This window comes from Mixophyes fleayi, chromosome 3 (assembly GCF_038048845.1).
Source record: "Mixophyes fleayi isolate aMixFle1 chromosome 3, aMixFle1.hap1, whole genome shotgun sequence".
Taxonomy (NCBI): domain Eukaryota; kingdom Metazoa; phylum Chordata; class Amphibia; order Anura; family Limnodynastidae; genus Mixophyes; species Mixophyes fleayi.
Genome location: NC_134404.1, coordinates 140,577,685 through 140,590,046, shown reverse-complemented (window position 1 = coordinate 140,590,046; position 12,362 = coordinate 140,577,685). Strand labels below are relative to the sequence as shown.

At 37.8% G+C, this 12,362-nt stretch overlaps 1 protein-coding gene across 4 annotated transcripts in view; it reads right to left on the bottom strand.

Annotated features, from left to right (window-relative positions):
• The window catches only part of ARHGEF10 (Rho guanine nucleotide exchange factor 10), a 123,692-nt gene that overhangs the window by 71,484 nt on the left and 39,846 nt on the right, over positions 1-12,362 (bottom strand). For all 4 annotated transcript variants that reach the window (XM_075202477.1, XM_075202473.1, XM_075202475.1 and 1 more), the window contains 5 exons: positions 12,196-12,310; positions 10,559-10,671; positions 7,142-7,219; positions 4,939-5,118; positions 949-1,065 (listed from right to left, as the gene is read on the bottom strand). In XM_075202477.1, coding sequence (XP_075058578.1) covers positions 949-1,065; positions 4,939-5,118; positions 7,142-7,219; positions 10,559-10,671; positions 12,196-12,310 — 603 coding nt within the window. The remainder of the gene's footprint in view (positions 1-948; positions 1,066-4,938; positions 5,119-7,141; positions 7,220-10,558; positions 10,672-12,195; positions 12,311-12,362) is intronic.

Sequence of the window (12,362 nt, the reverse complement as noted above, 5' to 3'; positions counted from 1 at the left end):
CATTTGACAAAAATGGGCCAAGCAAAAAATAAAATGTAATACAAGGAAGAGACATTAGACAATAAGACTGTAGGCATCAGACAGAGAGCACAAAAAGAAGCAAATGTCAGTGGGTTATCAATTCAAAAGCTGACAGATGATGAATGCAGGAAGCACAGAGAAACGGTAAGGCAGATGGAACAATCAATGGACAAAGAGGAGATAGAAACTGAAGAGGCATAATAAACACAGCTTAAGGTATACAGATGGAGCACATTTCTTTTAAATAGGTAATGAGACTGAGCACCCATCATTCAGTGCATCAATTGTACCATTTACCAAATGCACTGCACTTACATAGTGAAACTACAAGTCCCAGCAAGCCTTGCCAGCAATTGGGTTGGCTATCTATTGGCAAAGCATGATGGGGCTTGCTGGAGTGGCAGAGGTTGGCCTGCACCTACTGTACAGAGCGGGTTGGATTAGTATGGTATGATTCAGCACCTCCTCTGCAGTCCAGGAGGCACTGGATCATGCAGTTTGCACCATCTGTACATATCATCATCATCCAGCTATTTATATAGTGCCACTAATTCCACAGCTCTGTACAGAGAACTCATTCACATCAGTCCCTGTCCCATTGGAGTCTAAATTACCTGACATACACACTCACACATACACACACAGGGAGAGACTAGGGTCAGTTTGATACCAGCCAATTAACCTACCAGTGTGTTTTTGTGTGGGAGGAAACCGGAGTACCCGGAGGAAACCCACACAAACATGGGTAGAACATACAAACTCCACACAGATAAGGTCATGGTTGGGAATTGAACTCATGACCCCAGTGCTGTACACATATAAATCTATTTACTAATGTGTACATGTATCAACATACTTTCTATTATTCCAAAGAACTAATAAAAGTATTTGGCCAAGGGCTACTATCTATTTTAAAATTACACTTACCTTTAAAAATTCCAGAAAGGCTGGTTTAGTGGCACACGCCTTCCTGAGAACCCCAACAGCAGTACTGAAATTGTTTACATATTCACTATACGCATCAAGTACCATAGATTTTGAAAACTGCAAAGAAAAAATAGTTATGACATTATCACGCACATTAAATTAATGATGGAGCACAATATGATCTATGTGTTGGCTTATTTTACTATGAATAGGAACAGATAGAAACATATCAATTGGCAAATATGCTGCAAGTACATTAGCTTATTTTGATAAAAATTAAACACATACAACAGGGGTGTAACTAGATCTTTAGGGGCCCCATAGCACCATTTTAAAGGGGCCCCAAGGTCTCCAGGCAGGGACAACCTTCACCTCCCCTCAATTACCTCACCGAGCCAGCCAGCGTCTCCACTTCTATCCATCACATAATTGTACTTCCATTTATTTTGATTTATTACTAACACATAACAAAATGCATTGGTCTGTATTTAATACAGGCTTATCCAATGTGTGGCTCTACATGTTGGTGAAGGGCAAGTCCCGAGGATGCCTGCATCTTCTGTAGAATATTATACACATAAAAAAAGACAACAGCATAAATACTCAGTTAAGACTGTTGATACAGCAATCCATATATTGTGTAATCTAATGGTTTACATTTAAGATTTGGAACTAGTGCTTTGCTCCTTGCAGCAATGAAAATGTATTTACTGCTGATGAAATTGGCAAAGCTCTAACTAGAGAATCTTGGAGCTGCTAACTGCCTGAAGCAGAGTGCATCCGCTTGTGATGTACACAGCAGGAGAAGCTTATTTTCTGGTGCTTCTATATTTTAAAGCATACATGCAAGAATATAATTTGAGTTTGCGCTCAAATACAATTCTAGGAGAGTTAGCACAATGTCATTGAGATTGTCATTTGGTTACTATGTGCCCATTCTTATCATTTCTGAATGTACTCAGATGGTAGTATAACAAGCTATATGGGTTACACTAGTTTATCCAAAGCTTGTACCAACTGTAATTGAATAAGTTTATTTTAAAATGATCATCAAGTATTTATATAGCGCTACTAATTCCACAGCGCTATACAGAGAACTCACTCACATCAGTCCCTGCCCCATTGGAGCTTACAGTCTAAATTCACTAAGATACATACACAGACACATCCTCATCATTAGTTATTTATATAGCGCCACTAATTACGCAGCGCTGTACAGAGAACTCATTCACATCAGTCCCTGCCCCATTGGAGCTTACAGTTTAAATTCTCTAACATACACAGACAGAGACAGAGAGAGAGAGACTAGGATCAATTTTGATAGCAGCCAATTAACCTATTAGTATGTTTTTGAAGTGTGGGAGGAAACCGGAGCACCCAGAGGAAATCCACGCACAGGGTGAACATACAAACTCCACACAGATAAAGCCATGGTTGGGAATTGAACTCATGACCCCAGTGCTGTGAGGCAGAAGTGCTAACCACTAAGCCATGGTGCAGCCCAGAATAGATGATTATACTTCTTGTGGTGCCAATATTTTGAATAGTCACCCGCATTCATGGAGTAGTGTACATGAAAGAAAGAGAGAAGGATAGTGCAATAGTGTATTACCTTCAATATTGAATTTATTCCTTAAAAACACTCTATATGATATAAAACATAAATCTCTGAATACATCAGAACATATATTAACAAACTGATATAACACTCCAAAAAATGCCAGGTAATCGCTGTCTACCAGATATGGCAGATGGAAAAGGCATATAATAAAGTTATTTTTCCAGATAGTCCACTGGATATATTCTGAACTGCAGAAGACCTGGCGGTCACTGACAGGTTGGAGGTACAGGATAACCTATATATCAGTGTTATATCAGTTTATTAATATATGTTCCGATGTATTCAGAGATTTGTGTTTTATATCTCTTAGAGTGTTTTTAGTGAATAAATTCAATATTGAAGGTAATACACTATTGCACTATCCTTCTCTCTTTCTTTCATGTACACTACTATGAATGCGAGTGACCATTAAAAATATTGGCACCACAAGAAGTATATTCATCTATTCTGTGGATTGGACTGAGAATGAACCATTCACTTTTTTGGACCTGTACTTTAATATATGGACTTATGACATGTTAGTCCTATGTACATTGCTACTGTGATACATAAGGTAGCGTCCAGAGATGTTTATCTACTGCTGATGCTATTTTACTATGTTTTTGGGTGACAACCCTGATTTTCATCTTAGGCAGCCACCATATAGGAGCGCTCTTGGTAATACACTATTTATTGTCTAAATTAATTCCAATGTCCAAGAAATTCCTTATTTAAGAGTTATTGCAAAGCTAAATATTGACTAACAAATATTGCACCATTATCCTGACCTTGTGGACATTTTGAGAGTCAATGGGTGACATTTTTTTAATTGTATCCTAGTGAGCACTATAGCAGATTATACTGTGCAATATACAATTATATAGATAAGTTCTCTGGAGCATTAGTAATGGCTCTTGCCTTACTGAATGGTTAAAGAAATGTGACAAAACCCCAATTAAGAGTAAAAATATAAAAAAAATATAAAATACAGGTAGTGGACAAAAATGGAAACACAAATATGAAGTCATTTAATAAAGCACTGTGACACCATATGCAGTCAGTACAGCCTGTGTGCACTGTGGCATTGTTCCACAGTCTGGAATTGTACAGGAGGGATGCAGCACCATTCATCCACAAGGAAGTCACTCAGCTGACTCCTCGTTATTAGTGGTGAAAACTCTGTCATACAATGTCCCATAAATGCCTGACTGGGGTTCTGCTCTGGAGACTGAGAAGGCAAAACACATGGATAACATCAGTGTCATGCTCACCAGACCGACGCTGTGTGCCTGGAAGTCATCCCTCCCAACAGAAAAGAAAAACAACAAGGGGTGAAGATGACCACTCTGTACCATTAAGTAGCAATTATCATTGGCATTACCTTCTAAGGGAATTACTGCACCCATATCACACCGGGAAAATGTATTCTACAATATTACTGAACCACCAGAACCATTCACTGCTGGAAGCAAGAACACAATGCTTTAGATGTTAAGAATATGGTAATTTTTGATAGTCCGTTACCTGTGCTGTTTGCGCTACTGAACTTATAAACGTGCATTACCAGGTGTGATCTGCAGTTTATAAACAGCAACCCACCAAGGATACTCTTCTCTGTGGACCTCTCATCACACCGGGTTTTATTAAACCAGTTTTCATCTATCACAGGTTACAATGTACAGTCAACCAGTCATCAGTTGCTGGCCTATTTTTCTATCAAAATAATGCAGGAATATCACAATCCTGGTATTGGTTATTCCGCCCACTGTGGCCCTTTGATGAGGATTCCTTTTTTCCTAGGTGACTTCACCTTACACTGTTGCTCATGAAACATTAGCAAGCTGAGATGCCTTGGCCACTGAAGCTCCTGTCAAATGTGCCCCAACATTGGTCCCTCTTTCAGAGACAGAACTAGCGATCTGTGGGCCCTAGTACAGGGAAGCAGGGAGGAGAGAACCGCGGTCCACTGCTCGCTAGTTTCGATCCTCTGCATCTGCCATGCAGCAGACCCCATTATCTCCATGGGCCCCAATGTACCACACCTGTTGCACCAATGGTAGTTCTGCCACTGCCCTCTTTCAAAGTCCCAGAGGCATACAGTGCAGTCTAGAATCTTTATACATGATCCTGGCTTAATTAACGCACAAGCAACACCTATGTTGAAGCTCTTTCAATGTGTTTGGTGTCCCCCATTTACCAAGGTATTTCCAATTTTCTGTCCACTACCTGTCTGTATAATAGGATAGAAAATATTTGTATGTGATCTGCCTTAAATATACAAACAATGTGAACCTAGATTAGAAACACAGCCTGAGGTCATAGAAACAGATGCACGTTATTAAAAAATAAAGCAATAAGAAATATCTCTTGATTTTTTCTGTTCCACTTACTGATGCTACAAATACATCTCCGATCATTTCTGCAGAGTCCCACTCGGAAACCCGGCTGGCCAGAGCAATCTGGAACAGTGAGTGGCACTGGAGAATTTCCTTTATTCGATAAAAGACTATTTTCAGCTTTCTTTCGCTTAATAGCTTTGGCTCCATGTCACACAGCGGCTTCTCGTAATGCTGCAATAGGATAAAACTCAGTAAAATCTCCGCTTGTTTTATATTATGAAAATGAAAATATGGAAATCACAATTTTTTTTTACTAATTGTCCAAATAATAAAAAGATTTGACATGTATTTTTCTCTGAGCTGTGTTATTCCAATGTGTACCCCTGTTTATTAAAGAACATGCTCTCCCAAAGCTTTGCCAATAATAAAAATGATTACAGGAAATAACAGCATTGTCAATTGCGATACTGTAGGTATACACTAAATAAAGATGAACTTTGTACTGAAACAGCCTTGTCAAAGAAAACATTCATTAAACATCTGTTAACAGAACATAAATCTCCTTCAGTGTTTACAGATGGAATCAGCGAGAGAAAACCCTCTGTTATTATTCCAACTGATGCCTGTTCTTCCCTGTATCATTTACTTCTAGATACTGGTTTAAATTGTTCATCAGTGCAGTAATACATGGTCTAAATATTTTCAGAGGTATAATCAACGCCGGGGCTACAACTGTAAGGGTCTATCAGTGGCTGGGAGCCACCGTATCCCATCAAGAACGACAAGGTAAGTGATTTGGAGAGCGGGGTTTGAAGAGGCCCGGGTGGGTTCCAGGAAGGGAAGACCTCTTTCCTTTGTACTGGGCCACACAGTTAGTGATGGCAGCGCTGGGTGTAAGGCTCTGATGTCCATACAATTTCACACAATAAAACCACAAATCCTAAATATCTTTTTTGAAAATAGGACATTGTGAAACCAGTTATTTACATTGTGAGTCTACGTTGAGCCAGATGTAACCCATAGGCTACCAGCTAGGCAGCCCTGTTTTATAAATATCAGGACATCAATGGCAATGGATAGCCTTTAGCCAATTAATCTGTCTAGGTAAATGCTTAGCTGAGAAGCTCTGTGCTCTTGAGAGTACAATTACTAATACACTAATTAAGCAAGCACCCATTTTGTATAAAAACATACAATTCTATAATCAACATGCCTATAACTTTTCTTTTTTTTTAACAGTGAAGCAATAACTAAATTATACATAAGGACCAATTTGTAACAGACAGAGAAAAATGTAGCATATGGATCCATAGGTATTCTTATGAATAAGTACAGTTTTCATAACAATTACTGAAAATCATGTTGGCTATATGTGCTGCAGGTGGACACTTCTATGTGCATTTGTGCCGCACTAAACTGTTAGACCTAAGCTATAAAAATGATTGGGACATGCAATCCTTTGCACACAACCACAGATTAAAATATTACGCATACTATCAGAAAATGTGTAGTCACTACCCCTATGGGACTGGCTACATCCCACTCTGATGCTCGCTGGCCTCAGGTTTGCTCCATGTCTCTGCAGTCTATTTTCAGCCCCATCTAATAAATTAAAATATATAAAGCTGCTGAATCACCACTTTTCCCCTGCTAGGCTGGGGATGTCCTCGTCAGTGTAGTTATACATGTGTGTGCTTTGTTTTTTAATTGGTTTATATGACATCTATGTCCCATCCGCAAATTTTATTTATTTGCAAGATTGTGTTATTTATCAACACAGAGTTAGATCAGTCCATTTTATTAATATAAAAATGTTACAAGAAGCAACCAAAAGTGTAAAACAGACAAGCACAAGATATATTTCCTTCAATTTGCTGTGCCGCAGGGACTCTCTCACTTGTCATCATATTGCTATGTGTTTTCTTCCCTGGCACACAATGCCGCTATGTTTGCTGTATTCATAACTCCTACTTTCCTTTCCATAAGAGTGGAAATAAAAAGCAGAGTTTTGAAAGATATTTCCTTGTTTCAGCCCTGAATGCATCACAATAAAACATTGTTTTTTATATATAGCCATTATTTATTACCTGTTACTCAGAGTACACACCATAGCGGGCTTTACAATCTGACAAGGCGGCCGCTGATGTTTCATAAAGTATTAGACAGTACAGCAGTTACATTATTTTAGGTCTATCCTTTCAGTCTGGGCACATGGCAGCTTTCAAAGAGGTTTAAATCTAAAACCTGATCGTACCTCAAGAATTCGTTTCAATGAGTCCACATAGTTTTTTTCACTTTCCACTATGGAGCCAAGAATGTATCTTCTTACAACCTACAAAGACATTATTTCGGTTATCAGAGCGCTGATACAGTCCATAGAAATAAACTCTTGTTTTCCCAACATACTGTTTGATAGGCTCACAAATATAATAAAACAGGACTAAATACATAGAGTATGTTATATTTTATAGATATATACACATATATATATATATATACACACATATACACACACATATATATATATATATATATATATATATATATATATATATATATATATATCAGGGGCGCACAGAGGATTTTTCGGGGGGGGGGGTTCCTCCGCCCTCGAAAAAAAAAATTCCTAGAGACCTGCCGCGCTCCGTTTCGGCTGCACTGTAGTATACAGCAGCCGCGGCGCTGTCAAAGAAGCGTCCGCGGCGGTGCTGTATACAATACAGCACCACCGTGGACGCTTCTTAGACAGCGCCGCAGCTGCTGTATACTACAGTGCCGATATGTAGGGCACTTTTTAGCAGAGGGGGTGTGCCACTGTATGTATATATATATATATATATATATATATATATACACACACACTAGTATTCTATATATAGTATATATATATATATCATTAAGGAGAAGTGTCAGTGAAAGAAAATCTATATCTGTACCCCTGTACCACTACAAATTAACAGTAAAATGCATAAGAACAGTGTAATGGACACTATATATAATGGTCATCTAGTTCTTCTATCTATGACTTGGAGAATAGGGAGGAGTGAGGAGAGTCCTCTTGGCAGGACAGGATTCATTTTTAATTGTATGTGAAGAAACTGCAGTCTTGAGTCATGCAAATCAAATAGAAATGCTGTCTATGATTAATAACTATTAGCTGCTTACTATTAATATATTTGTATTTGCGACATTAATACCATACTTGCCTACTTTCAGTAGGCGCCGTCCAGGAGAGGGGCGTGACTAATGGGCGGGAGGGGGCGGGCGTCTCGAATTGCGTCATTTTGGTCCCGCCCCCACGAGTAAAATGATGACTTGTCGTGGGGGGTGGGGCCAAAATTACACGATTCTCGGTGAATTGCGTCATTTTAACAGGGGAATTCCGAGATGCGGGAGAAATGCCAACTATCGCGGGAGCCTGACCCGAATTTTGGGAGTCTCCCAGACTTTCCGGGAGAGTTGGCAAGTATGATTAATACATTTACATTTCTTTAGCTTTATACAGCCTACGAGTATATAATAGTCACAGGTTCACTGTGTCAGTATAGTTAGAACCTATCATGATTCAGTCTGTCATCCAATTCAAAGAAAGGAAAAGAGTCGCTTTTCACTTCTCAAAAGACAAAACACACAAAATAAGTACTTTACAATGATACTGCTGCTCTCTATTTGCATATCAGTGCAGGGCGAGCCAGCCTGACTTCTGGCATTTTTGCAGAATGAAACGAGCTGTAACATTATCACCTCCCACCAGCTTACATTCTGCATTCAGCTTGATCTCATTCACTGCTAGAGGCGCAGAGACAGCATTACAAAGCCATGTATTACCCAGCCGGCGGATGAGAGGGAGTTATGGAATGAGAGCAACAAAGGGAGAGGAATCTCTGACATTAATAAACATGAAGAGAGCACGGAAAGGCTAAGACTGGATTCAGGAATATTCAGTAATAGTCCAGAGATAAATACATATAATACAGACATTCTGTAATGAATTCTATCTTAGACAGTGTTGCCAGTGTAACTTAATCTCTGGTCAGAACATATTTGCTTAAAAAAAACCATGATGCACAACAACCAATAAACTAAGAACACTGAGAGCAGCTATATAATTAAACTACATTCTTATGAATACGTGTGTCCCAAATGACAGTGGTCCTGTGGAGTGAGATGGTTAGTCTCATTGTCCCACCCCCTCCCCACAAAATACACACACATACATAACATGGAGAGCAGAAGGGCTGTACCCCTCATATCAGTCAGACCGCCTGTGATTTTGTGGATGTTCAGTCAAATCCTTGGAGAGGAACAAAGCTCTTATGAATGAATCTATCTATAAGATATGGCTACATATTTGCAGCCACTTAATGCACTTATTTCACCACATGATTGCTAAGAAGAACTGTCTCTCAGTACTCTGGAGCAGGTGGTTTTAAAAAAACATGTAATATGGGTACTTGTTCTCAATCCACCATGATAGACTTCTGGGGGAGGAGGGGGGGGGGGGGTGCTATATTTGCATATATGCAAATATTTTGGCACCCATTATCAAATTACATGTTTCACTGATTATATAAATGAAAAGAAGTTAACCTCCACAGAGTATACCTTTAAAATATTAACATTACTAATTGATTTAAATGTTTTTTTTAACTGAAAAACTTAATCAAGTGGTTATCCTAGAAAAACCTTTGTGAGAGACAGATCTGAGATCAGGTTGGGATTTCTATGGGGTCTGGAACTTCAGTTACTAATCTACTGATTAGTAAGTGGATCAGCATCGTAACCAATCAGAAGCAATCTGCAATGAACAAGTCTTTGACAATCTCTGCTTTTATTATTTAGCCCACACATTATAGGCTACTGTCTATCTAAAATTAAAATACAAGACAAAAATCCTTCTTTATGCCAATACTTAAGAACACTAACCAGTTTGGACGTGCAGAGTTGCCTATATCACAAACAAAGACTATGATAACAGCATCTCAGCATGCTTAAACCGGCTTTGTTAAGCATATAGTGAGAAAACGAGAGTAAGTGATAAAAGACGTGAAGTCAAGAGGGATGATGAAAGCTTTAGAGAGACATGTAGCGAAGAAAAAATTGCGCTTGAGGTAAAAAGAAAACAAAGAGAGGAAAGAATAAAAAAGTTATATGCAGGGCTGACAATTGTCAGTAATGTAGTCTGCAAATATGAAGCAACATTGCAATCCATCAGTGAGTATAAAAAAAATATATGTATGTAAAATGTTGGCGTGTTCCCAGCAAACAAAAACACCACAACAGAGTTTTTGTAATACGGTCATACTAGCCTTTTTTGTCTAGATACTGTTGCTACTTTCATTGTTTATAAAGTTATGGCAATGAATTAATTAGACAGAAAAAAATACATAAAAAATTGATAATATTTTCAGAAACAGTTGGCAATGCTGCTATATGGTGTGGTGAATACAAATGGCCACCAGATGGCAGACTTCTCACAGAAATGCAAAGTTAAAACTGTATGATGTGCGTGTATAGTATGGTTTAAGTCACTGATCTGTCAACCAACGTTAAATGAATATTTTACATTGATATTTATGCTACACAGTTACTGCTTTAAAGGATCACCAGAATTAAAATAGTTTCAATAATTTTTAAATGTAAGAATACTCCCCCCATTAAAAAGTAGTACCTGTTGCTGGGTCAATCCTTCTGGCATTGGAGACATGATAGCCTCTATATGCATGCAGTCTACATCTATGAATAAATTCAATTCTTCATCCTCAAGACAGGCGGACTTACGATCTGTAATATCAAAAGTTTTTAACAATAAAATGTTATTAATTACAATTACATTATAATTGTATTCATTTTGTGCAAAAAAAAAAAGTCATAACAGAGATATAAAAAGCTTTTAAATCTCAACTGACGACTGCATTCTGTTTATAATGAACAAAGGGCTAATGTATAAAGAGGGACCATTGCTACATAAAGTATACTGCACAGTCAGTAACATACTGATGACAGCAGACAGTGCATGGCAGAGCAAGAAAAGATAGGATGCATTAAATCTCTTCTCCAACAACCTACAGGTAGCATTAGTGCTCAGCTCTAAGAGTGGAGGGAAGGGGACTCTAGCTGCCTATCAATGCTGGTAGGTACACTTCAAATAGCTGTTTAGTATTTAAATGTAGCCTTACGTGAAAAGTACAAATTTTGTTCATTGTTGAAAGATTATATTAATGCTAAAACATTCATGCAAACTAATAGTTTATAGCAACCAATCAGATTCTAGCTTTCATTTATTTATTACATTCTACAAAATGACAGCTAGAATCTGATTGGTTACTTTAGGCAACATCCCCACTTTTTCAAACCCGCAGCTTAGTAAATCTAGCCATTAGTCTTTTATCTTACCCTAAATAAAACTGAAACATAGCTTGGAATTTTATTGGAAACTCTATTCTATAACACAGTGGGGCAGAATTGTTAAAGGAATATTGTATTATAAAAATACCTCTTATCCAAACCACCATGGTTTCCCAGCAGTTGCTGGCTTTATTAGTCATTATTTGAGAGTGTAATTTAGTAACTAGGCAGCGGCATTCCTCTTGTGTTGAGCGCTGATCTAATTTCTTGTCAACCGGTTTGATTGATCTAATTGGAATATTTTAATTGGCATCTCTATAAAAAAAAAATCACATGCCACCAACATGTGTTCTAGTGAACATTTATAAAAACAAATAAAAAAGTCAATTTAAGTCCTACTTAGGTACAATTTATTTCCTTTTAGGTTTTCAAACTGTTCTATGATTAGTAGTATTAGAAACCTACAGCTGGCATTGTGATCAAAACATTCCATGTGCTACTTATGGTAATACAGTATGTACTTGTGAGCTGGCGATTATAGCTGACATATATCAATTCTCCTTCCTCACTTTACTGCTACAGAACTTGGCATGCAGCCAAGACTACGGTTACTTTTATTACATTATTGCAACAATCTTGCAGCTCTTTGCAAAATCTACAGCTCTTATGTTTGCAAATAAATTGGTAATTTAAAATATTTTTAGTCATATAAAAATAAACTAAAGTTACTCTTCATCATCTTACTATCCATTGGAGGATTATTTAATGTAAGTGTCCAATTTCTTTTAACAAACTACACAAGAAGTTTATTGCAGTTTAGCATTTCATGATTTACACCAGGTTAGTAAACAGCAAATCATCGTCAACAAGTGTAGGATTATTAAAATGTTACATTATATCCAATACTGGCGTTTTCAGTTATTCCAACAAAGGGGGTATAAATGAATCAACTGGCTGTACCGTGCAAAACAAAAGATTTTGTTCTGATGTAAGAGCGACCTTTCTTCACAGCAGCCTTTGTTTTTTCAAGTCCATCTTTTGTGCCCTCTTTTGCAGCCTTCATCAGCCTCTGCATCTAAATCAAAGAGCACAACGCACGTCAGCATCAAGGAATATATAATATTAAG